Genomic DNA, 26,325 nt, shown 5'->3' on the forward strand with positions numbered 1-26,325 from the left:
GACATGGTGCGAATACACTCTTGTCTTTCTGCCATCTGCTGCTGTCATTAAAAAATTACATTTCCATCTGTTTTCACGCTTTTCTCCCCTCCCAGCCTCCCCTCCCGGAGGCAGGCAGCGTGAGTCCCTAGTCAGGGGCCGGGACGTTCCCTCCCCTCCTGGAAGCTGGGAACTTCTCCGGGACACGCCCGGGTTAGGGGTGACAGGCTCTCTCGGAGGCCAGAGCCCTTCATGCCCCTCCGTTTCCTCTCCATTCGCCACTTAACCGCCACCCTGCTCCACACCCCAGCGACACACACTTGGGGGGGAGCCATTTACAAAGCGTTTTTATTGTTGGTTTTAATCGGCATGCACCACTCTGGCATCACAAATAAATGAAAAATAAACTACAGACATTAGTACCCATTTCCCTCAGGATGTATTTAAGGAAGAAGAGAATCAGGAAGTGAGAATCGGGGAGCCATGCTTTGGGCTCCACTAAGTCATCATTCTAGACCAGCTCCAGAGAGACACCCACTCCCCACCTAAATATAAGCACCCCCCCACCCCCCGCCTTTAATTGAAAGAGGACTTCGGCTGCCTCCATTCTGACCTCTGTTTTTTGTTTTGTTTTCTGAAGATTTTATTCTGGGGGCGCCCGTGTGGCTCAGTAGGCTGAGCCTCTGGCTTTTTTTTTTTTTTTTTTTTAATTTTTGAGAGAGGGGGAGAGAGAGAGGGAGGGAGAGGGAATCGCAAGCAGGTTCCATGCTGTCAGCACACAGCCCGATGCAGGGCTTGAACTCACAAACTGTGAGATCATGACCTGAGTCAAAATCAAGAGTTGGTCACTTAACTGACTGAGCCACCCAGGTGCCCCTGAGTGTCTGACTCTTTTTTTTTTTTTTAACTTTTATTTATTATTGAGAGATAGAGAGAGACAGAGCATGAGCAGGGGAGGGGCAGAGAGAGGGAGAGACACAGAATCCGAAGCAGGCTCCAGGCTCTGAGCCGTCAGCACAGAGCCCAATGCAGGGCTCGAACTCACAAACTGTGAGATCCACCAACTGTGAGATCACGACCTGAGCCCAAGTCGGACACTCAACCGACTGAGCCACCCAGGTGCCCCAAAACGATTTTATTTCTTAAGTTATCTCTATGCTGAACGTGGGGCTCGAACTCACAACCCTGAGATCGAGAGCCGCACGCCCCACCAGCTGAGCCAGCCAGGCGCCCCTGACCTCAAGCTTGCTGCTTTGGGTTCTTTCCAGCAACTCTCTCGGCTCAGGCAGAAGACCCTGAGGGCAGAGCATCCTGTGATGGGAACAGAAGCTGTCCCCTCAAGTGATAAGCCCATCAGCCCTGACAGCCCGCAAGACCTCTCGTGACTGACCCCAGACAGTGGTGCGTTTGGCTTCACTGCCTACCTGCACGCACCCACCCACCTTTGCCCCACACTTTCCTGAGATAAACTGGAAGTATTTTCTGGAAGTATTTTCGGCACTTTGGAGAGTCTTTGAGCCGCTGGTCTGCTGTCTTCCCAGTGTCGGCCTCAGAGGAATAAATCCCTTTCCTGTCTCTGCCTCTGGATTTTGTCAGCGACCGGCGGCCAGACTTGGTCTGTTGGGGACCGCTGGAGTCCAGTGCTCGGGCACCCCTAAGCCCCGCGGCTACACAACGAAGGGTCAGGTCCACACAGAACTGAACAACTGCACAAGGTTGTGACCACACAGGTGGGTCTGGTGGCTCTTCTCAAACACAGCTTTGCAAACATCAGCATTATTGGGCACCTCCTGGAGGACTTTTTGGATCCTGGGCCACACGTTTTTATTCTAGGTTCTGTGTGTTCGTACGTTTAAACTCCCCCCCCCCCCCCAAACCTACCTACTATCCCTGCTTGAAGGTCAAGGACACTGAGGCTCCAAGAGGTGAAGTCACTTGCTGAAGGTCGCCCAGGGACAGACGGGGACTCAGGCTGGGAAGCAGGAATACACGATCACAGCCGCAGAATCCATCCCGGACTTCCCAAAACATAATCCGCGTTGGAAGGAGATCCCTACTCAAGGATCCCTACTCAAGACAGCACACTCAAGTTCGAGAAACACTAGGGTAGACCAGAACGTTCCTCAGGGATGCCTCCCCGACACCACCAAGGGGACAAGGGCACGGAAGGCGGGGGGTGATAGTGTGCTAACTCCCATCCGTAGGGAAAGAGGGGTGCTCCCAGATGTGTGAACTCCCTGGCCCTGGCAGCTGACCTTGAGAGCCCCCAGCTCACCTGCCTCTGCTCCAGAGAAAGCCTTGGAAAGAATCGGGCAGGTGGGGACACCGGGGTGGCTGAGTTGGAGCCCCACATTGGGCTCCACCCTAACAGCACAGCACAGAGCCTGCTTGGGATTCTCTCTGCCTCTTTCTCTGCCCCTCCCCCGCTCGTGTGTGTGTGTGTGTGTGTGTGTGTGTGTGTGCACACGTGTGCTCTCTCTCGCTCTCAAAAAAACTTAAAAAAAAAAAAAAAAGAAGGGGCGTCTGGGTGGCTCAGTCGGTTGAGCATCCGACTTTGGCTCAGCCCATGATCTCGCGGTTTGTGAGATCGAGCCCCGGGTTCGGGCTCTGTGCCCTCAGTGCAGAGCCTGCTTCGGATGCTGTCGCCCTCTCTCTGCCCCTCCCCTGCTTGCACTCTCTTAAAATAAATATTAAAAAACAAAAAGAATGGGTCAGATGCTTGCCGTGCACCCCATATTCATACCTTCAATGTCCCACAATCCTCAGGTGCCCGTGGCACTGTCTCCATTCCCCGCATGAGGAAACTGAGGCCCAGAACTCTTGGTGACCTGCCTGATCATACTACTAACATTGACTGTTCATTCCGTGCCAGGCACCGTACAGGGGTTTTACACAGATTATTTGACCTAATTCTCAAGATACTCCCCATATTATCCTCTTTTTCTGGGTTAAAAAAAAATAAAAGGTTCAGAGAGGTCAAGTGACTTTCTAAGATCACACAGCAAAAGCGTCCTTGCTGGTACCCACTCCCCCCATTCTTTCTCATGGCTCCTATGAGGGCTGCAGTGGGGTGCCCGGCCCCCCATTTTCATGCCCTCCCTGGGCGAGAGCTTGCCCTGAACAGGCCCCCTCCACCTCGCCCCTCCCTTGTGGGAAGAGAAAGCCTCCTTGAAGACAGAGGCAGGTGCTGGGCAGTGAGTAGTGTCATGGGGTTGACTGCAGCTTTGGGTGCAGATGTCACCAGGAAAGGCCCCCGTCCCCTTATTTAGTGGGCAGCCACCCGAGAATGCTGGCTTTAGCACCGATCAAGCCTCCAGCTACAAGAGGCCAAAAGCCCAGGACTGGTGTGGACACCTTGGGCCCCGTGAGAGCAAGGGAACTCACCCTGCCCCTGCGAGCAAGCCACATCCAGCATCCTAGGACCGCACGGCCTCTGACCAGCCCCTCCTGCCGGGGCTCTAGCTCACAGCCCGCTTCCTGTTGCCATGGGCACTAAAAGCCTGGGATGAAGCCATGATTAGCCACAGCAGGTTGCTGAGTGGGCTGGAGGCCTCTAAGCTGTGCCCAGGGAGACGTGGGGGCTCCCTGCCGGCCTGTAGACTGAGCCGGTCTTCAGGGCTTGTGCCGAGCCCCAGCCCTGAGGCCCAGCATCCCCCTGGTGCCCAGAGTCATGGGCTGGGGGGGGGCCCCCGAGTCAGGGGCAGGAGCTGAGAATACCCTTGCATGGCCTCGCTTGTGCTGCATGCTCCTGACGCCCTCCACGAGAACATACTGGCGCGGTGGCTGGCCACAGCAGGAGACACGCAAAGCTGATTTGAACCCAGCTGCGGCCTGACAAGGCTCAGCTCCTCACGGCCACCCAGGGACCAGGGAGTGAGACACGGAGGCTTGCTGTTCCAAGCCGCTGAGTTTGGGCAGCATGTGTGTGCCCATCTGTTTGTGTTGCTGGAACAGAAGACCATAGATTGATGACTTACCGACAACGGAAACGGATCTCTCGTGGCTCTGGAGGTCGGGATGTCCAAGATCAAGGCACCAGCACATTCGGTGTCTGGTGAGGGCCTGCTTCCTGGTTCAGAGCTGGCCGTGTCCTCCCACGGTGGGATCTCTCTGAGAGTCTCTCTCGTAAGAGTGTCAGTCCATTCCTGGGGGCTCCACTCTCATGACCTCGTCACCTCCCAGAGGGCCCCCCCTTATACCATCACAGTGGATATTAGGTCTCAACATATGAATTTGGGGGGTGGGTACACATTCGTCCTATAGCAGGGGTCGTTTGTTACACAGCAGTATCACAGCAAAAAGAACGCTGACTCATACGCCATCTCTAAGCGTTCCCTCCAAGAGTATCTTAGAAGTTCAAAGTGCTCCGAGGTGTGCCTGGCACACAGCTAGCTGTGTGAGTGCTAAATAGTAAGCACCTTGGGGCGCCTGGGTGGCTCAGTCGGTTAAACAGCCAACTCTTGATTTTGGCTCAAGTCATGGACTCATATTTGACGGGATTGAGCCCCACGTCAGGCTCTGCGGTGTCGCAGAGCCTGCTCGGGATTCTCTGTCTCCCTCTCTCTGGCCCTCCCCCACTCTCTCTCTCTCTCTCAAAAGAAATAAATAAAAAACATTAAAAAATAAAAAACCTTGAGCGCCTGTTGTGAGCTCTGGGAACAGGCTGGTGTATGAGACTGTGTCACTACCTTCTGGAATTTTCTTTATTTTTAAAAAATGTTTATTTTTGAGACAGAGAGAGAGAGAGAGAGAGAGAGAGAGAGAGAGCTCGAGCACAAGCAGGGGAGGGGCACAGAGAGACAGAGAGCGAGAATCCCAAGCAGACTCTGCACTGTCCGTGCAGAGCCTGATGCGAGGCTCCATCTCATGAACCGTGAGATCATGACCTGAGCCAAAATCAAGAGTTGGATGCTTCACCCACTGAGCCACCCAGGCGCCCCGTGGAATTTTATTTTCTAAGGGTCATGTGTCAGGGCGCTGGAGGGTTGGCTGTGGGTACGATCAGCCCCAGCTGGTGGACGGGGGTGCCCGATCACCTGAGAACTTGCACGTCAGTGATTATGACACAGGGAAAGGGCATCTCTCTCATAGGAGACGGGTGGGACAGACAGGGTGCTGTGGAGCTGGGGCCAGAAAAGACTCCCAGCCGGCAAGGCCCGTCGTAGAGGAGCACCAGACTGCACGGGGCTGGGACCCAGGGACAGGCAGTGCACGAACGCGGTGACGGATTATGCTTTCCCAAAACGGCCCCCATCTCCCATCCCTATGCTCTTCCTGCAATGTGCCTTTGACCTTGTTCCTTCCATCGGAGTGGGGGGCCGGGTGGTCTCCACGGAAGAGGCTCCGATGGCCCGAGCTGCATCTCAGTGCACAGAGGGCCACGTGGGCGGGAAGCAGGGCCAGGGAAGGCCATCCCTGGGACCCAAGGCAAAGTGGACGTGCGGGCCCTCGTTCAGCATCCAGGTCAACGCCTGGGTGGCTCAGTCGGTTGACCGTCTGTCCGACTCCGGCTCAGGTCATGATCTCAACGTTCGTGAGTCGGAGCCCCACGTCGGGCTCTGCTCTGACAGCACCAAGCCTGCTTGGGATCCTCTGTTCCCCCCACCCTCTCTCTCAGCGATAAACAAACACTAAGGAAACCAAAAAAGAATTGCAAGGCCGCAGGGCCTTAAAGCAAGCGCGGGCCCTCCTGAGCGCAGCACCGTTGGACTGTGCAGGCTGCACAGCCACTGAGCAGGCCTCGACGGTGGGCCCACCCTACCCACCGGGGGCGCTCAGCCTTCCAGCGCACCCGGGGTCCTCTGCAAGCCTTGCCTCTGCCAGGGGCCGGGCCAGAAGTGCCGGGTGGTTCCGGAGGGCCCGGCCAGGGCCAAATGGAAGGAGGAGGACACAGACCCCCTTCCTCACCCCTTGGGCGGGGACGGCGCTGAAGGGGGCCCAACACCGCCTCCCCAGAGACCCCAGGGGTGACCGGCTCCAGGACCCCCTTGCCGGCTCCTTCCCTTCCCTGCCTCCCTCCTCGTGCAGTACAGAAGGAACCTCCCGGAGAGGTCTGGCCTTTGCCCTGGGCTCCTGGGAGGTGACCTCTAGGCTCTTGGAATGTCCTGCCGATAAGAGTGTCTTTGTTTACCTGGAGCCTTGGGCCGCGAGGAGCAGTCTAACAGTATGATTTACGGTAAGCCTGAGTCACTCCCTACCGGCCTGACCTCCAGAGGGGCTGGAGACTGAGGTCACCACGTGGGCGGCCAGCCAAGTCTATGTGGCCACCCCCTCCCCCGGTGAAAACCACAGACACCGAGGCTCAGGGTGCTCCGGGGGCTGGCGGGACCCGAGCGTGCGTCATCGTGGTTGCTGGGAGAATCAAAAGCTGTCCACGAGACCTTCCTGCGAGCTCTCTTCTGGGCCCCACCCTCGTGGGCTCTGCCCTTTGCGGATGGTAATCTGCATTCTTTCACTGTAAGAAACCATAAACACGCCCGTGGTGGCGGTTCTGAGTTCTGCGAGTCCCTCTGGTGAATCACCCCACCCCCGAGTAGTCTCGGAGTCCCCCCGCACGGTACCTCCCACCCCCCTCCCTCCCTGTGTGCTCCCGGATCACCTTCCAAATACACTGTTTTCTCACAAAGCCTCGGCTCAGACGCGGCGCCTTCAGGAGCCCGGCGAGCACAGCAGGCAAACCCGAACCAACAGAAGCCACGCGGTGTCGGGCAGAAGCCAAACACAGGTGTCACCACCAGAACGGGGCAGGACGGGGACACTAACAACTTAACGTCCTTGAGAAAAACGAAACCCGAAACCACTGCCTCCCATCCTAGACGTGCATTTTTACCAGGATCCCACAGTTGGCAAGGACGGAGCTGGGCACGTGACTTCGGGGCAGCGAGCAGGTGGAGGGCCCGAGACCATCCTGAGGCCCCTGCGGCCCGCCCCGCCCCGCCCCTCCGCGTGGAGGGATCCTCGGAACCTCTGCACCCGCGTGTGCTTGGTCTCCTCTCCAGCCCAAGCAGCCGGCCTCGCCGATCGTTACAGATGGCCTTTATTTATAATGCAAAAAAGAAATCATAAGCCACTTTTTGGGCTGTTTCGGTAGCTGTAAAACCACATGTACAAAACAGCCACTCCTCTGCAAGGAGTTCTTGAGTGTGTGTGGACCTCCCGCGTGCCCGTCTGCGTGGCCCGGGGCGCGGGGAGGGTGAGCGCGTCCTGACGGCCGTCGCCACGGCTCCGGGGGCAGCACGAATGCGTGGGCAGTAGAGGTCCGGTCCGCTCAGTGGGGCCTGGGAAACACGGTTCCGGACGCAAGCAGGGCTCCTTCCTTGCTCGTCCTGCGACCTGCCGGGCACCAGGAGCCTTTGTTTTCCTGACCAGGGGACGCAGCGCATCTGTCCCAGGCAGCCTCGCCCCCAGGGACTTGTGGAGCCGGGGCCGGCCGGAGCAGGAGCCGGGGAGGACGCTCTCCGACCCGTGCCCCTTCCTCAGGCTTCGGGGTCTATGTCTCCGTCCTCTGGGCACGGCCCTGCCTCGTCCAGCCAGACTAGGAGAAAGAGAAGGAATCAGCGTCTGGACAGCCACCCACCGCACGCAGAGCTCCAGGCCCAGTATCTCTGGGCTCCCCCCGCACAGTGGCAGTGGCGGTCAGGGTGCCGACGGGGGGCCCCGGTGACACTGGGTCTCGTGGGCCTTCGCCACGCACCCTCCACCCACACCCAACGCAGAGCTCGCCCGGGGCCCCGGCTGAGGTCCCTGGCATTCTACCCTGGGCCCCACCCCCGACTCAGCATCTTTCTGGAGGGGCCTTCAAGCCCAGGGCTGGGCGGGGAGGTCCACACCTCCACGCCGCTGTCCTAGAGAGGGAAGTTGAGGCCCAGAGAGGGGGAGAGCTGCTTCGGGTCAGCCAGGGGAGCCCCACTCCTCACCACCTGCGGAAGCCCCGGGATCTAATCATCACTCAGCCAGCAGCCCCGGAGGAAGTGCTACCCAGGTCTGGTGGTCTCCTCCAGCCCTAAGTGTCACTGGGGAGGGAATATCAACAACACGGCCACTGTGCAGGGCGTGAAATCAGACCTGACCTTGTCACGAATCCCCCCCAACCTCTGAGGCACCATTTTACAGATGGGGAGACTGAGGCTCGGGGACGTAGAGCCTCTTGCTGACGGTCACAAGGTGACAGGCCACAGAGCAGGGGTTCGAATTCAGGGTTTTCCGACCCCGAGGTCTGTGCCCTTGATCCCCTGCCTCTGTTCTCTGCAAGGGGAAACGCGGAGGCACGGGGTCTGAACAGATAGGACAGGAGGGTGACCCCCTGGCAGTCTCTGCACTGATCTGCCCCCCGAGCTGCTTAAGCTTAAAGGGGCCTCTCCTGCGAGCTCAGGGCCTCTGACCTCATAAAGTAACCCCAAGTCTCCCCACACCCACATTGGCTCTGGGGGCCAGGAAGGTGGTTGCAAACCCATTTTGCAGATGAGGACACCAAGGCTGGCAGGGAAGAACGCCTAACCACAGCCCGCACTGAGCTCTCTGGACACTGGAGCAGGAGCCTGGGTCTTCTCCCACCTTGCTGTGTGCCCCTGGGTGAGTCACTGCCCCTCTCTGGACCTCAGTTTCCCCATCTGTAAACTAGAGATAAGGGTGTTACTCATGAGCCTCAGGGTTGGAAGGAGAAGGAGACATTATGAGAAGCATTCAGCCCGGTGCCTGGCACTTGGGAAGGGGACACAGGAATGTGACCCAGTGTGAGTCATTACTGAGAATGGCCCAGCCGCAGTCCCTGCACAGGGCTCGACCCAGAGGGGGTCCAGTGGCTTCCTCCGGATCCTCTAACCCTGGTGGGCAAGCTGAGATCCAAGCTTAGCCCTTCTGGAAAAGTCTATCCAAGCCCCCATGCCAGACTTCGCCAGCCCCACGTCAGCCTTGCGTCTGTGTCCCCCGCAGGAGCCATCAGGCGGGACCGATGTTGTGATGGCTGGTTGGCTGAATGATGCTAGCCGCTGACTGGGAGGGCGCCTGGCCTGGGGCCCACAGAGCGCGCTCCGGACCACACCACTGGGTCTGAATCCCAACCCTGCCACTTACCAGCTATATGGCCAATGTCTCACCCTCTCTGGACCTCAGTTTCCCCATCTGTTAAACGGGGACGAGACCGGGACCTAACCCAGAGTTACCCTGAGGACTCCACAAGAAAGTGTGCTTACTGCTAACATCATTATTTTTTATTACTATCATTCATGACAGCAGCCTCAGCACTTAGGGCGGGCGTGGCTCGGTACATCTCTTCGATGAACAAATGAACAAGTTGTCCCACCGGCTCCAACAGTGTCCACAGAGGGGCAGGCGGGGACACCGGTCCGCGTCTCTCTCTGGGAACAAGTCTCTCTCCTTGACCCCCCCCCCCCCCCCCCCCCGCCAGCCCCGCAGCGAGCTGCATCTAGAGCCCGGAGACGGGCTCGGCCCAGACACGGTCTGTCCTGTCCACTGGTCGGCTGTGGCCAGCAAGACGGAGCACCCGTCCCCAGCTGGCGGGGGAAGGCACAGCCATCCATTACCTTGCTGGGCTCCCCTAGCCCCATCCATCACTCGCCCCGGCTGCCGGCAGGGGCTGTCTAGCTAATTACTTAATATGCCACATCTTGCTGAGGCTGGTACACGCGAGGGGCCCACGGTGGAACGGACGCAGATTCAAGCATAAATTTTTAACAAACCCCGGGCAGGTGGGGACGTGAGCTCAGACCCACGGCACACGAGGGGCGGGGGGGGGGGGGGGGGCCCGGGAGCGGTCCCCAGCCAGGCCCCCCAGACACGCTCGGCAGTGGTGGTAGGGTGGCCTCACCTGTCTGCCCGGAGTCCCGCGGCAGCATCATGCCCGTGGGGGTCGGGGGGGTGATGATGATGTTGGGCACGTCCAGGTGCTTGTCGCTCAGGACGGGGGCCTCGTCATGGCTGCTGCTGCTGCTGCTGCCACACATTTTAAAGCCTGAGAGGGCGGGCCGTGGGACGCACACGTACACACACGACAGGGAGACAAGCATCAGTGGCCGCCGGGAGCCCCCGGCTGCGGGCTGCCTGCCTCCCTCCCTCACCGCCGCCTCTCAGCAAGGAGGGGAGTGCTGGCCTCGCTCCGCGCAGGGGGACGCTGAGGCGCAGGGCAGTTCAACGGCCCGTCCAAGCTTGCGTCGTCCAGGGAGGGCACTGGGTTTCGCCTGCTTCGTTCACTAACGTGGCTCGGGTGCCCGGAGCAACGTCTGATACCCAGAGGCCCCCGGAACACGGCTCTAAAGTGGGACACGGAGCGCAGCATGAACCAGAACCGGCCCGTCTGCTGCGCGGAAGGAACCCCTCACGCGGCCACTCCTCCCCCACATCCCCTTCTGGAAGGGCGTCTGGGAGATGCCCAAGTTCTCCCTCACGCATCTGACTGGATTCCCCAGGGGAACCGTCCGGGTCTGGAAGCTTCTCTGTGCAAAGATTTTCTGATTAGGGATTTGGGGTCTTCAATAGACACGGGGCTAGTCAGGTTTTCTGTTTCTTCCTGTGTCAGTTCAGGTGAGCTGGGCTTTCCCGGGAGGAATCTGTCCATTTCTGCTACTGTTGGTGGATTCCTTGCTCCGTGGCTGCTACTAAGTACCCACGTCACCCACGCCGCACCCTTGCTCCGTCCTTCCCTTCTGAGTTAGGGGACCCTGACTCTCTCCTCTCCCTCAACGTCCCAGCCAGCCTAACCCATCACAAGCCCGCAGATGCCATCATCCCTCGGTGGCTTTGCCGTCCTTCTCTCTCCCTCCTCAAGCCCCTAACTAGCCTCGCTGCCAGAAACCGCGAACGTGACCATACCGCATACCTGCGAAACCCTCGCGGCCTCTTGACAACTAGCTACAAGCAGTTCTCAAAGCGTGTTCCCTGGAACACTGGCCTCCCGGGGTTCCACGACCAAATGGGTTTGAGAATAGCACATATTTGAATGTTGACTGGACCCCACCTAATCTATCTTTCTCTTGGGGATTCTCGTGCATGTCAGAGAATTAAAGGCTCTGAGAAGTCCTGCAGTAGGGAAGCAGCTCTTTAATTGCGTTTCACCCTGGGCTTCCTGAATTTAAGTAATCTTGGGGTCTGTTTTTGGAGGAACGCCTGTTGCCATCTCACAGAACTGTGAATCGTGAAATACACGTTATACACGTTGGGAGATATTGATCGTGAATTGCAGCCAACCCCCCAGCCCGGCTTTCAGCCTTCATGATCTGCCGCAAACGACCCGCAGCCTCATTCCCCGCCACCGGTCCACACTCCCGATACTGCTCACAGCTCCCCAAAACCCTGGGCTCCCGACCCAGTTCCTGCCTGGAATGTTCTTTCTTTCTTTACCAGGGGAACGGGCTCCTACTCACCCTTCAGAGCCCAGCACACTGGGCTCTTCTTTGGGGAAGATGTCCCAGCAAATGCGGTCCCTCCCTCCTTTGTCCGTCTACACGGATTCACTCCTCAACCTTCTTCCAGCACTGATCAGACTGTATTGAGACATTAGCTCTTAATTCTGTCTCCCTTTACCGTGAGCGTCTGGAGGGCAGCCAGTGACTCCCTCCTCTGTGATTCCCTTGGGCCCGGCATAGCACCTGGGAGAGAGCAAGCAGACTGCTTCACATTGTGAATGCGAAAGGACCTCAGGTACCACCGAGCTGGGTGTGAAAATCCTGGTCTCCGGGCCCCTCCCCTTTGGTTTCACCCCAAACAGCCTCCAACTGGGATGACATTTGCTCAGGCATCTCGGGCCCGGGCCACGGCAGCAGCTGAGGAAACGGGGTCCTCGACGGCCCCTGTGGGGCCAGGGCGTGGCTCTGAGGCATGTCCCCAAGAGGTGGTGTCTGATTCACCTCCCCTTTGGGGTGCAGGGTCTCAGCAAGGCTTCCAGCACACGGAATATGATGGAAGGCCTGGGTGGGGCTTCCAAGATGAGGTCACAAAGGATGCCAACTTGCTCCTTGCCTCCCACTCTGGGGGAAGCCGGCCGCCATGCTGCGAGGACCAGCGAGCAGCCAGCGGGCTGGGGTTGGGGGAGAGCCCGTGCGGTGAGGAACGGGGCCTCCTTTCTACCAGGAAAACGGGTCCTCCAGCCCAGTCAAGCCTTTGGATGACACCGCAGCCCTGGCTGCCAGCTTAAACGTCGCCCCACAAGAGACCCGGGGCCAGAAGCTCCCACTAGGTCATTCCTGAATTCCCAAGCCACAGACGCTGCGACATAATGCCTAAGCCACTGAGTTTGAGGGCAGTTTGTTGCACAGGATTGGAAACGGATACAGTCCACATAGCCTGCCCCGGCCATAGGAGGAAGGGGCAGCAGGTGCACGGTGGGAACAGCCAGACCCTCTGTGTTGTGGGAAAACCACAAGGGGCTTCTGAGGGCGGCCTCTGGTCACCTAAGGGGTGTTCCTCTGATGGGTGGCTCGTGCCTGGTCTGTCAGAGACAGTCTGTCCAAATCCGCAAAAGCATGAACGTCAGATGACCGGAAGCAATGGAATGAGGCCGAATTCTTGGCCCATCTGCAGCAGGGCCTGGGCTCTGTGCTCAGAAGAGCTGCCCGTGGCCGGCACAGTGGCGAAGGCACGGGCTCTGAGCCGGGCCGGCTGCTCACTGGCGGTGTGACCCTGGGCAAATCACATCTCCTCTCCGGGCCTCTGGGTGGTGAAGAATTTACCCGTGCCCCAAAAGAGGTCCGGCCTCTGTTTTCGGCTTCCGGGAGGTGATCTCTAAGGCCCTGGATGCCAGGCCTGGCGGGAGAGCCTTTGTGTGTCTGGGGACCCTGGGCACATTGGAGAGTCCAGCCACGCGGGCTTTGGGTGACGCCCAGAGGGACTGGGGACAGACCCGCCACATGGGCAATCAACTGAGCCTCTGCAATGGGGTTCAATGTACTCGTGTCCTCTGCTATGACAAAGCACCACGGACCGTGGGGCTCCAACAACAGAACTTGACTCTCCCCCAGTCTGGGCACCAGAGGTCCGAGACCCAGGGGCCAGCAGGGCTGGCTCCTTGAGAGGCCACGAGGGAGACCGCGTCCCAGGCCTCTTCCCCAGCTCTCAGTGGTTTGCGGACAACCTCTGGCGTTCTTTGACTCACAGACGCATCACCCCGGTTTCCGCCTTTTTCTTCACACGGCTTCTCCCTGTGTGTCTGTGTCCAAATTTCCCTTTTTGTAAGGACACGAGTCATACTGGAGCATAATCCATAATTATCCACATTGGATCATCGCCCAATCCAGTATGACCAGTTTTTAACTTTACGTCTGCAACGACCCCGTTTCCACATGAGGTCATGTTCTAGGGTACTGCGGGCTAGGACTCCCATAAGTGAATCAGGGGGCTGGGGGGGGTGCGCGATTCAACCCGGAACACCCACTAAAAACTCTGAACACCGAGGCTCAGGAGATCCTCGCCGATCGGCACCACTCCGTGTGTGCGAGCGTGCGTGTGCGTGTCGCACGTGTGTACCAAGAAGGTCACGCCTCTGTGATCCCGTGGGCAGAGACAAGGAGAGCTCCGTCTGGAACTTTCCTGGACTCCACCCTACGCACCGCCTCACTTGGCCGACTCGAATCTGTGTCCCTTCCCTGTAATAAACCATAACCACGAGTACAAGACCTTTCCGTGAGTTCTGTCCTTCCGGGGAACGATCGAACCCCTGAACCTGCAGCTGGTGCCAGAAGTGAGGGTGTCCTGTGGACTGTGTTCCCTCTGACTTCCTGTTTTCGCTGACAAAGTGGGGTGGTCGGATCCCGCTCCGCGGGCTGGGGCGAGGCTGTCCTGGCACACGGCCTGCTCCCAGCGGCAGCCTTCCCGCCCCACGCGGCTTCCTTCTTCACTCACACCAAACTCGCGGCGGCAGCAGCGACGCCCCGGGCCCCTCCCCATCCTGAACCCTGATCCTATTTCCTCCCTGGGGTGGTGCCGTGCCCCCCCTCTTCCGGCTCTGCCAGGCCAGTTATTCTGCAGGTGGAGACCGTATCTCCCCACCAGACTACGAGTCCCTGGGGAGCACCCACCAAGGCTGCTGCCAGCCTGATCTAAAGCCGTGCTTTGCAAGCCTCCCTTAAAGCAGCACAAGCCTGGATGTAAAACAGACAAAAGGAAGCCTCCAGGAGGAGGCCCTCCTGTAATCACCGGTAATCACTGACATTCACAGGTTATTTGCTGCGTGCCAGACTTCTCCTTCGGTCTTCACTGCTCCCCCGCGAGGTGCCAAGTCTAACCAGCCCCATTTCACAGACATGGAGACTGAGGACCAGAGAGGGGAAGAAGAACCTGCACTCAGTTGAACAGCTAGCGTGTGGTACAGCCAGGATTCCCAACCCAAAGCCAATCTGCCTGACTGCAAGACCGGGTGCTTCTTGTAATTTGATACAACGTAGCTGGCAAACTTTCTGCACAGGGCCAGACGGTACATATATTTCTCGCTCCGGGGCTATGCAGTCTGTGTTGCAACTGCTTAACCTTGCCACCGGCACAGGAGAGCTGCCGCTGACAGGGTGCAAATGAATGAGTACGGCTGTGTTTCAATAAAACTTTATTTGCAACAACGGGAAGCGTGCTGGGTTTGGCTGTGGTTCGCCAGTCCCTGCCCTGTGCCATCCAGAAGTCAGGGAGTTTGGATCTGGAGCGCGCCTGAGGTCCTAACAGGCAGTAACAGAACCTCAAAAGCCTGAGGCCGGTTGATGCCGACAACAAGAAGGAAATCCCAAACCTGGCTGCTGTCCTATAGGGACAGCGCCTACCTCTGAGGGGTGTGGGGGTGGAGCAAATGAATGAATTCACGTAAAGCGCTTGCCCAGAGAGCCGGGGGGGGGGGGGCCTAGAGTGTGCCCCATCCCTGTTAGCTTTCTCCATAATCATCCATAAAAAGCGTCTCATGGGGTGCTGGCAACAAAAGGAGGCTCTGATTATTGTTATCTGTAACAGGAGGGAGCCTCCCTGCTCTGTCTTCAAGGCCCCTTCCTCGGAGAATATTCCCAAGTTCTAAAATAAAATGCTAATGGAGAAGAGCCACACTCCTCCCAGGGCCCCCACATTTGCATTTTAACGGGTTCTGGGAGCTTGGCGACAAAGCCCACTTTCTTAATCGAGAAGCATAAGGTCACTCAGTGGGCCCTGGAGAGATGCTGGAGGCAGGGAGGAGGGAGGGGAGGGGAGAGGGAGGAGGGAGGGGAGGGGAGAGGGAGGAGGGAGGGGAGGGGAGAGGGAGGAGGGCAGAGGGCGGAAAGAGGGAGGGCAGGACTCCAGAACCTCTCGACACCCCCCACCCCCACCCCCGGGGGCTGCCCAGCCTCCAGCAGAGGGAAAAAGCTCTCAGGAGATAAAGTCTACTTTGGGGATTAAAAACAAATGCCAACCGTGCCCCAGACAAGGAGCTCATTTGTGCTAAAGCCAGAATTGTTACTCGTTAATTATGTGCCCGCCTCAGGCCATTAAAAGCCCATTTCCTGAAAGCGGTGGGTTTGGCTGGGATTCCAGGGGGCCAGGCCCCGAAGAGGCAGGGGACTGGGAACAGATCTCAGCACCCCAGCCATACTGAAAGATCTCGGGGTGCCTGTGCAGGAAGCTTGGGGGGGGGACTGGCGGTCACCTGACCTTGACTGGGCCCCTGCTCTGGGGCACACGCTGTTCTTGGCCCTGGAGAAGGAGCAGGCCAGGCAGCCAAACCCCGGCCTGTGGGAGCGGGTGAAATGGGGAGACGCTGTGCTCGAGGGCCGGACAGACATTCCCCTGGAACCTGGTTCTGCTCTCTCCCCGGCTCCAGGGAAGTGGTTTCCCATCTTGGCTGCCCCACGGGGACTCATCTGGGAAGTTTGATGCAGGGCCCCACCCCCAGGGAACCTGATCTCACTGCTGTACTTGGGCCACCGGGATTCTTAAAAGCGTCCAGGTGAGTCCAACAGCCAGGGCAGGGAGTCCCCAGGCTAGGGTGACCGTGGGGACACAGCGGCACCACTCTGGGCCTAGTTCCCCGCCATAAAAGTAGGGTCAATACCAGTCTCATAGGAATGAAACACTGGTGTGGGGCACGTGCCGGCCAAGTGTCAGGGAAAGGGCCAAGGGTGACCAGCTGGCTGGGGCCTGGTGGGGGGGGCCGGGTTGGGGGCCACTGCAGCTTTGTCACACCCCCCCTCAGGGTGGATACTAGGACCCTGGCCGCTCTCCAGGCGAGGAAAGAAGGTGCCAAGGATGAGCACAGGCTGCGTGGCTCCAGGCCTGCCCCTTCTGGTGTCAGCCACCACCTCCCAGCCTTCAGAAGCCCCGAGCCAGGCCTGTGCCCTGCTCAGGACGCCCCAGCTCCCCCGGGGCCAGGGCCCCTTCCCCTGCAGCTCTCGGGGGGAGGGGGCGAGGGAGGGGGCCCAGGCCACTCGGAGGCCAAGGCCACAGCGGACACCTGCTGCCTGCAGCAGGCATCGTGGCTCACGGGCGCCCTCTGCTGCTTCTTTTGAAAATGGCGCATGGGCCGGCACCCAGCTTGGAGACCCCGTAGCGCACAGCGTGACTGTTGGGCTTGCGACGTCGTGGGGGCCAGAACGTACACCTGGGCTTTGGTACAGCTCGCAGGGACTCCACCTGTTTGGGCCTGGTTTCCTCCCCTGCGAATGGAGGTAACTAATGGCCTCCACCTCCAGGGGGTGCTGAGGCCTCTAGGACCCACAGTGGGGGCTGCGCTCCAGCCCGGGGGGTGGGGGGGGTGCGGTCATTAAGTGCGTTTGCAGGGGAGAAACCCAGAGTCGGTAAACACACGGGGTCACCAGGAGCACGGGATTCTACCCTTAGCACTCGCTCATTGGTTCAGCCCGAATTAAGTACCTGCGGGGCGGGTGCCACCCGGCTGATACTCACAGGCCCCCTGAGCCCACCCCCGCCGAGGGACAGCTGGAGTGGGGGCGGCTCTGACAAAATATTCCTGGTTCCAACTCAACACCCGGAGGCGCGTCTTCCGAACTGGATTGGAATGGCCACCGGCTCGGGAACGAGGGAAGACGGAGTCTGACTCCGTCCTGCTGGCCGGCTGTGACGTCACCTGGCTTGGCCCGGGCCTTCTCCCCCGACGCTCCCGTCCCCTGCAGCGCACAGCCGGGCCCAGGGAGGTGCTCGGTGGGCAAGCACGTAGTGTATACCTACTGTGTGCTGGGCCTCATATCGGGGGCCGGGGACACAGCAGGGAACAGAAGGGTCCCAGCACATGCTTCTCGGCGCCTTCCTCCACCTCCAGGCCCCAGTGCAGAAGTGAGACCCGGAAGATTCCAGGGTCAGCCGGGAAAGTAGAGAGGCCCCTTCGCTGTTTCAGGCCGCAGGTGGGAGGGCTCACGCTGCTGCAGCTGGGGGCTGTGTGACCCCCTCCCCCCGGGGGAAGTTATCATCTGGTCCTCCCAAGGAGGCCGACAGTGCGAGAAGCCCATCTTCCGGATGCACACACTGAGGTACAGAGGAGTCAGGGACCGCGGCCTGCGTCATGGGGGAACTGACAGGGACCCTGCCTTCCCAGGGGCCAGGAAGCAAATCAAATACTGTCGGGAGCCTGGGTCAGTATTAAGAAGCCGATGATGGGAAGGAGCCCCCGGATAGTGTTAGACGGTGGGAGTCAGGGATTCCCGGAGAGGCTGATCACAGAGTGGAAGGAGAAAGGCGGGGAAGGTGAGGGCACTTGGGTCAGCCCCAGCATGCACAAAGGCCCTGGGGCAGGAACAGGGTGCGCTGGGGCCAGCACTAACTCCTGACCGGATGTCGGACTGAGCGCAGGTCTTTCAAAACACAAGCCGACCGATGCCTCCAAGGGTTCCAGATGCACTTCATTTTTTTTTTTTTTTTCATTCCAATTAAGCAGAAAGCCTTGCACGATTACGGATGAGGCCAGGGCAGTGAGGGCGGTTTTACCTTTTCCAGGCAGCCTGGGCCCAGTGGAGACAGCAGTGGATGTTTTAAATCTCTTTTTAATTAAGGAAAAAGCCCCAGCTTGCGTCAGGGATGAACTGCATGAGCAAGAGCCCGGGAAGACGCGCCAGAGAGAGGGAAGGGCAGGCAGGTGGGGTGGACGTGGCTGCCACCGTCAGCCCCCCTCGGCCCGCCCACCTGCCCCCAGCCTCTCCGGAAGGCTCCCTGGGTCTCGGCCAGGGGGGTGGGGATGCAGTGAGAACCAAAGTCAAAGAAAGCAGGCAGAGCCCCTGGCACGGGCCCGGCTCGCGGGAAATGCTTGGCGTGTGCAGCTCCAGGCTCCTCCGCGTCCACACCGCTGACGTTTGGGACAGACTGGGTTTTGTGGAGGGGGCCGCCCTGTGCCCAGTTAGGGGGGCTAGCCCTGGCCTCCAGAGGCTGTAGCCGCCTCCAGCCGTGACAACAAAAAATACCTCCAGATGCCACCGGTGTTCCCCGGGGGGTTGAGTTGGCAAATCAAGTGCAAATAATTTTTTAGCACAAGTCCCACGCAATATTTGGGACACGCTGGCACCCGACAATTATTCCTCGTTTACCTGAAATTCAGATGTAACTGGGCATCCTGTGTTTTCCCCCAAAATCTGGCAACTCGGCGCGAGGGGGAGGAGTGCAGAATCCCCCCCAGGCGACAAGCGGAGAACCACGGTTCTAGCTGTTACTAATTGCCACAAGAGCTCTGCCGTCCAGGGCGGGTGCCTGATAGCCGTTGGCCTCCTTTGTCCCGAGTGGCCTGCCTGGATTCGCGGGACGGGGCTGCAGGGTGGCCAGAGCCACGGGGACCGGCGTCCCCTCTCTGCCTTTTGCCGGCTGTGTGGGCTGAGCAACTTTCTTGCCCTCTCTGAGCCTCTGTTTCCAGACTCACGGAGGGGATAAGTGAAAGGGGGCTATCCACCGGCCTCCCTTACTAGGACACAGATGCGAGCTTTCACCCAAGAGACTGGCCTGTAAGCCGCAGGGCTCCCATAAGGACACGTGATGCTCAGTGAAGGTGTGTGGGGGCCCGCTGGCCACTAGTGGGCGGGGCCATATCATTAGGGCTGTCAGCACAGCCACTGGGGCCACCGCACGAGTCGATGCCTGCCAGTCCCAGAGGCAGACGGTGAGCGGGACTGTCCTGAGCAAACATGTGAGCTCCCGGGAAGCCTGGGCCCTGAGGACAGGCACACGTCATTCCAGGATCTGGTGCCCGCCGGGCACAGAGCTACCAGCCTGCCACTGCCCTGCACACCCTGATGCCAGGCAAGTGCAGCGAGCCTTCTCAGAGCGTTTGCTGCTCTGCACAGGCAAGGGGTGGCGCTGCCCACGGCCGGAGGGCACACTGGCCTCCGTGGAGGGAGAAGACAACGAGGACCACCCCCCGGCACCTCGTATGGAGGGCCTGCCGCGCCTGGGACTATCTACACCACGGCCCTGAGGGGGTGGGGGAAACTGAGGCAAAGACCAATCATCCCACTTGCCCCTGATCACACGGCCGCCGCCCACAGCACACGCCCATCCTACCAGAGGCAGCACCGTGCCGGCTGGAAAGTTCTGGGTGGTGACCCAGGACATGCAAGGCTGACACACAGGAAACCCTGCACCAGCTCTGCCCCAGAGCGTCCCCCGTGGTCCTCACGTTGGCGCCTGGGGCGGGCGGCAGACCAGCCCTCACTTCACAGAAACGGAGGCCTCCGCCTTGGGCCCCGGGACACACGGGGCTCCCCGGTGACTTCAGAGAGGGTCTCAGACGAGTTTCAGGCGTGGCCTGGGCAGCGCAAAGCTGCTTGCTCCACACGACAGGTGACAGGTGACACGCACAGAGGTCTCGGGCAGGTAAAGATCAGGCACAGGAGAAGCTATCGGTGCGGTCAGCGGTCGGGGGAGTGGTCCTAGGGGACCGTTCTGTTTCTGGACCTGGACGCGGGCCGGTGCATGAAACGCCATCCAGCGGCTCCCTTACGGCCTGTGTCTTTGCTCTGTCCACGCAGACCTTTCTCTCTGAAAAGATACGACGCATAATCTTCCCCAAGATACCACTTTGCACCCGTGAGACCAGCGACGAAAACAAAGGCCGTTAGCGCTACATTAGCTCAGTCATTCCCCACGCGGTGGGTACTCCTGAGGCCACGTGGCAAAACTCTCAAAACGACAAGGGCAGGCGCGCTCCTACCCAACGGCGGGTCTACTGCCACCACTCGCGTTGGAAAAAGAAAGGGAATACGGCCAAGACCATGTGTGCGCATGCAGACATAGAATATTCTGGAAGGCGACGCAAGGAAGCAGTGACCATGGCTGGCTCCAAGCAGGTGATCAGAATAAAGGGCAGACTTACTCTTTACTACATATCCTTTTTTTTTTTTTAAGTTTATTTATTTATTTATGGGGGGGGTGGAGAAAAGCATGGGAGGGGCAGAGAGAGAGAGAGAGAGAGAGAGAGAGAGCGCGCGAATCCTGAGAAGGCTCTGCACTGTGAGCACAGAGCCCAACTCGGGGCTCGAACCCATGAACCGTGAGATCATGAACCGTGAGATCTGAGCCAAAACCAAGAGTCAGATGCTTAGCCAACTGAGCCACCCAGGCGCCCCTTCCCAACATATTTTTTGGTACATTTTGCATTCTGTACCATGGAGGTGCTTTATATATTCAGAAAATAAAGTGATAAAAAAGAGGAAACACTTTCTAGGGAAGGGTAACATAGACAGACTTAGGTAGTAGGAAGGAGAAAGGTGGGCATTGTGGTCACCGGGCCCAGGGAAGCCGACAGGGAACCCCACAGAGTCCTGGGGTGGGGACACCGGGTCTGGCTGGTCCCCCTCCCGGGCCAGCAGCATTGGCAGCTGGAGTCCAGCCCGCCAGTTTCTGCTCTCAGCTGACCCCCCAGGCACCCTGTTCTTCAAGGCTTCTTCACTTTGAGACAGCCGTGGTGACTGCTTTGGGAGTCCCCTTCCTCCCAGAACATCCTCTGTCGACACATGCAGATTCTTTTCCTTTTTCCCACCGAGTGGTGGATTTAGGCCCCCCGCCCCCTCCGGCCTTGTTCCTTTCACTGAACCGTGCGTGTGGATCTCCAGCTGCTCAGATAGAGTGGCCGGTCCTTTTTCATACCTTCATGCTCTCGCCTGCATGGCCCACACTTCTGACCCACACGTGGAAGGCCCATGGCCAGGACGCCAGGGTGGGCCGCCAGGAGCTGAGGCTGGCTGTGGGGGTGGCTATGACTTCAAGGACAGGCGTCCTCAGGGCCCGTCCCTTTGTGGCTCAGCCCTGTCCCCCAGGACCAGGCTAGTCCCCAGCCACCTGGAGTGCTGCCTGCTGATGGGCCCCTAGGGCCTGCCCTCCGTCAAGCTGGGAGGGGCCGAGGTGTGGCGATCGAGGCGCTCAGGGCCAGGCACACCCACACTCCCCTCATCTCGGCTCTGCCCAAGGTCATGCCCCTCCCGGCGTAGCCCTCCACCTCGTCCAGTAGATGGGCAGGTCAAAGGCCCGTCCCCCTTGATCTAGGACAGTTGTGTGGGGCCATCTCAGGTACAGAGCCCTGGAGCTGCGTCCAAGCAGGTGGGACTGTGGAGGCGTAGCTGGTGCTCAGAAGCCCAAGCCTGCCCTCGGGCCACCGGCTTCTATGGCCAACCTTAGGTATGGGTCCTTCAGGGCGCCCCAGGCCGGTCAACCTGACTGTGACCCTCCCGGCAACCCCTCCCTTCCTCCCTAGGACAGCAGGGTGCAGGTGGGGTCAGCCTGAGCAGGACACGGGGCTAGATCCTGGCCATGAGCCTGGAGGGCTGCGGGCTCTCCTGCGGGGACAGGGCACGGCCAGATGAAGTGCCATCTGCTTCGGCATTTAAGACCGGCTCTGATTACCCACCCCTCCTCTGAGTGGGTGGGGGTCTCCCCGCCCTCCGAGCCCCTGCCTTCTGGGTTTCCAGCCAAGCTAACCTTGTCGCCTTGGACAGCCAGTCCCCAGCCCAAGCTCCACCTGAAAAGCAAGGGCACTGGATCCGAACGGTGGTTCTCACCCTGGGCTGCACAGGCGAATCAGCTGGAAGGCTTCGTAAACACACTGGTGCCCAGGGCCCACACCCCAGCTGAGTCCTAACCCCCCCGGGAACGGGTCAGGGCTGCACCATTTTGAAAGCCATCCATGTGATTCTGAAGGGCAGGGGATGCTTCGACCCCTGGTCTGCACCGATTCCCGTGCTTCCTGTGACTAATAAAAGACATTCTGGGTCCCACGGCTCAGCTGTCATGGCCCTGCCTGTCCCCGTGACCTCACCTCCTCCTGCTTGGCCCCTCATTCCTGCCACACGCCCTTCTTCAGTGCTCATCAGCTCACCCAACATGTTCCTGTCTCAGGGCCTTTGCACCTGCTGCTCCGTCTGCCTGGAACACTGCCTGTGCATGGCTGGCTCTGATGTGCGCACGGCAAGAGGCCCTCAGCCGCCTCGTCCCCACTTTACCTCCCTTTACTGCCGTCACTGCAAAATCTACCCGTCTGGGTCTCGTGCTCACACACTCCTTTCTGCCTCTATTTGGGGCAGGGACTTTGAGCTGCTCACTGCCCTTCCCTGGGGTCCGGTGCAGTACCTGGCATGTAGCAGACACCCAACCACAGATAGAAGGTCGTGCCAGAACAGTGCTGGTCTGGGCTCTGTCCCCCACGGGAAGGGGGGTGCAGGGGTAGGCGGCGAGGTTAGGGCCCCCCCGCCCAGGATCCCCATGGGCGGGAAGCCGCAGCCCACTGTACAGACAGGAACACTAACACTCGGTCAACGGAGACACTGACCTTGGCCATCTTCTGCCTCCATGTGAGCCCCACCTGTCGCCTTCCTTTCAAAGGTATGAAGCCCCTAACTCGTTCTGAAAACTGCTCAAGAAGTACCGGCTGAATGGAGGCCTTTACAACCCCCTGTTCATGGAGCTCCCAGCCCCCACTGGAGTAAAGTCCAAGTTCTGCCCTCCTCCCCTCCCACCTGGCCGCTTCTCTCCCTGAGCACCTGCTGCTCTCCGCTCTCCTTCCCCACTCTCTCCCAGACCAGCTCTCGCAGGCTTGCTTGCTACCAGGCTCTCTCTCTCTCAGTCTCGCTCTCTCTCTCTCTCTCTCTCCCCCTCTCTCCCCCTTTCCCCTCTCTCCCAGCTGCACAGCGCCCTTGCTCCTGTCTGAAGCCCTGTATCCAGCCCTGGGTCAGCGCACAGTAGGGATGCAATCAATGTGCAATGAACCGTCCCCAGACGGACCCCACCGGCAGCATCGGGCGGCTGGAACCGACCGTCTGCCCTAGACGGGGCCGCGGAGTGACTCTCATCTGCGCCGGGACCCGCAGTGAGTGCTGGGCCTCCCGACACCAATCGGAAGAATGGGCATCGTGACGGCCGGCCCCAACCACCCCATGCCTGGGTTACAGGCCGAGTGGGGGAGAGGCTCTGAGCCCCTGCTCAATTCCCCTGCAAGGGAGAAATGCCCTGGGCAGTCGGGGGCGCCGGGGACGGCATGCCCGTGTCCCTTGTCCCCACCATCACCATTGTCACCTGCTCAGAAGAGACTAAAAACCCCAACATCGGCCAGATCCCAACAGTGGGCCGTCCTCCCCAACAGCCAGCCGGTCCTCCTCAAGATGGTCAAGGTCACGAAGACAGGAGCTTCTGAGAAACCCTCACGACCAGGGGAAACTGAGGAGATGTGACAAGTCGTTGCAAGGTGGGCTCATGGGACCGCGAAGGGGCTTGAGGGGCAAGTGGAGGAAAACCCAAACAAAGCATGGAGTCCACCTATACTAACCTGTTGGGACTGATCTGCTGACCCGGATGAAGGGGCCAGTGTGCTCACTCTCGGCAAAACTGTAAATTTGAAACTGTACTTCCTGTAAATCTAAAACTGTTCTAAAACACAGTCGTTAAGACACTTGACCAAGCCACCAACTCTGGACGCAGTCTCCATCTCCTGGTCCCCTTTCCTCCCAGCCCCACCTGGCCCCAGAAGGACAGTCGGCGGGGACCAGCCCGGCCCGGGAGCCCTGTCTGCTGGGTAACATCTTCAGTGCCTATCTAAGATAACTCTCAAAACCTGGCCCAGGGGATGTCCTCACTCATCATTCCACTTCACAGATGGGGAAGCTGAGGCTTTCATATAGGACGGGATTTTCACAAGGCTGCACTTAGTCAGGGCACACCTGGGATCCGAACTCAGCTCTCTCTAACCCCACAGCTCCGACACCGGTGTTTCCCCAACTTGAGCAGGCACCGGAATCCCCCAGAGGGTTTGTTAACCGCCCCCCCCCCACCCCGAGTTTCTGACTCAGTCGTCTGGGAGGGTCTCACACGTCCGACCGGTTCCCAGATGACGCTGAGGCTGCAGGTCTGGGGACCCCACCGAGAACCACACAGCCTGTCTCCCGGGCTGTCTCCCGGGCAGCGCCACCCCGCGCTCAGGCACGGGGAAACCACTCACCCCTCCCTGCCGCCTGCTGAGCTCGCCCCTCCTGCCCGGCCATGTGACCCGGGGCCTGTGCCTCAGTCTCCCCATCTGCGAAGTTACCTCCGCTGCCCAGCTGTAGTGAGGATTAAAAGGCAAATCCGGGGAACTCATTCCAAGAGCAGCTCCTGGCTCACGGGGAGGCCGGCCACGTGCCTGACCTTGGATGAGAGGGCACGAGGGAGGGGCTCTTTGGACAGTGGAGCACTCCCAGTCGCCACAGCTGCTCCCGCCAGGCCCTCGGGCAGCAGGACCCCACTCCCACTCGCCTTGGGGACTGGAAACCAGGATGTGTTTCTTTTTTTTTTTTTTTAATTTTTTTTTTCAACGTTTTATTTATTTTTGGGACAGAGAGAGACAGAGCATGAACAGGGGAGGGGCAGAGACAGAGGGAGACACAGAATCTGAAACAGGCTCCAGGCTCTGAGCCATCAGCCCAGAGCCTGACGCGGGGCTCGAACTCATGGAGCGCGAGATCGTGACCTGGCTGAAGTCGGACGCTTAACCGACTGCGCCACCCAGGCGCCCCAAGGATGTGTTTCTTTCCCACACCACACCCTCACCAGCTCCTGCCTCGGGCGGGGTCTCTGCCATCAGACCAGAAGGGCACGCTCCCACCCCTCGCGCAAGGGGCTCAGGGGTGAAGTGACTCGCAGTGGGGTGACGGGTGTCCCCCCATATCCACATCCGCCTGGAATGCGACCTTATTTGGAAACAAGGTCTTTGCAGATGTGATTAGTTAAGAACGTTGTGATGAGATCATCCTGGATTTAAGGCTGGCTCTGAGTGCAAGGCCAGGTGTCTCCATAAGAGGAAGGACACAGAGACAGGGAGGAGGCCGTGTGGGGACAGAGGCAGGCAGGGAGGACCTTCCCCTGGAGCCTCCGGAGGCCCTGTGGTGACCCCGTGGGCACCGTGGCTTTGGACTTCTCATCAAGTTCTGATCAAGAATTCACCATCGATCCTAACTATGTGACCGGGTCACTCGGATTTCTGGAGTTTATCCCCAAGAAGTAATAAGTTTCGGGGCGGCGTGGTGGCCTGGTCGGTGAAGCGCTCGACTTGGGCTCAGGTCACGGGCTCACGGTTCGTGGGTCCGAGTACCATTGTCAGACTCTGCACTCACAGTGTGCAGCCTGCTGGGGATTCTCGCTCTCTCTCCCTCTCTCTCTGCCCCTCCCCAGCTGTGCCCTTTCTCCTGCTCTCAAAAATAAATTAACAACAAAAAAAGGAAATAACAGTGAACAAAATCGGAAATGAAAGATGACCAAAACGGCACTGTTTACAAACCCAACAAGCTGGAAATGACCCAAGGCCAACTGTTGGCGGAAGGCGACACAGGCATCAGAGCGTGGAAGGACGCGCAGGGCCCACACGAAACACATACGGGTCTCGGCCCCACAGCCGGGTGACGGCACGCCTCTGCGGGCGGCGAGGGCAGAGAAGGTCAGGTGGACGACTGCGTGCGCTGTGCACGTCCCTGGCGGCAAGAGTCAAACTCAGGCTCCGCAGAGCCTGGGTGGTGTTGGTGAAGCGCAGAGAGCAGGTCCTGTGCCCAGCTTCCCCCGCCCCGCTGCCTGTCCCTCTCAAGTGGCCTGCCACCTCCAGGGATCACGGCTGTGAGAGGCTGGTGTGGCTGGTGGCAGGCCTCGCCCCTAAGAGCTACAGTGAAAAACACGCGAGCAGACCTCCCTCGACGGCACTGCCCCTGTCCCGGCAGGTGGCTCCTCGGGGGCCAGGCTGGAGGTGGCCCTTGGAAAGGCTCCCAGCGCCAGGAGCATTCAGCCTGCTGCCCTGCAGGGGCTTTCCCTCCGGGGAGGGGAGAGAGGGCGGCGGTGTGGTCCCCAGCGCCCGGGGCGTCCTCCCCTGCTTGGGCCCCAGAGGTTCCTCCAAGGCCTCGGTTTACTTGTCAGAGACGTGCTGGGACAGCAACCCAAAGCCCGGGACCG

The 26,325-nt window shown here is 59.4% G+C and overlaps 1 protein-coding gene across 2 annotated transcripts in view; it reads right to left on the reverse strand.

Annotated features, from left to right (window-relative positions):
* Nucleotides 1-6,999: 6,999 nt before the first annotated feature.
* CE2H16orf74 (chromosome E2 C16orf74 homolog) overlaps nt 7,000-26,325 on the reverse strand; it is a 31,563-nt gene continuing 12,237 nt past the window's right edge. The window contains exons 3-4 of one of the 2 annotated variants that reach the window (XM_043599818.1): nt 9,806-9,949; nt 7,000-7,513 (exon numbers count right to left, since the gene is read on the reverse strand). In XM_043599818.1, the coding sequence (XP_043455753.1) occupies nt 7,455-7,513; nt 9,806-9,949 (203 nt within the window). In that variant the 3' untranslated portion in view covers nt 7,000-7,454. Of the gene's footprint in view, nt 7,514-9,805; nt 11,352-26,325 lie in introns of those variants that run through there. The other variant, XM_043599817.1, reaches the window with a different exon arrangement.

This window comes from Prionailurus bengalensis, chromosome E2 (assembly GCF_016509475.1).
Source record: "Prionailurus bengalensis isolate Pbe53 chromosome E2, Fcat_Pben_1.1_paternal_pri, whole genome shotgun sequence".
In the NCBI taxonomy this organism is placed as follows: Eukaryota; Metazoa; Chordata; class Mammalia; order Carnivora; family Felidae; genus Prionailurus; species Prionailurus bengalensis.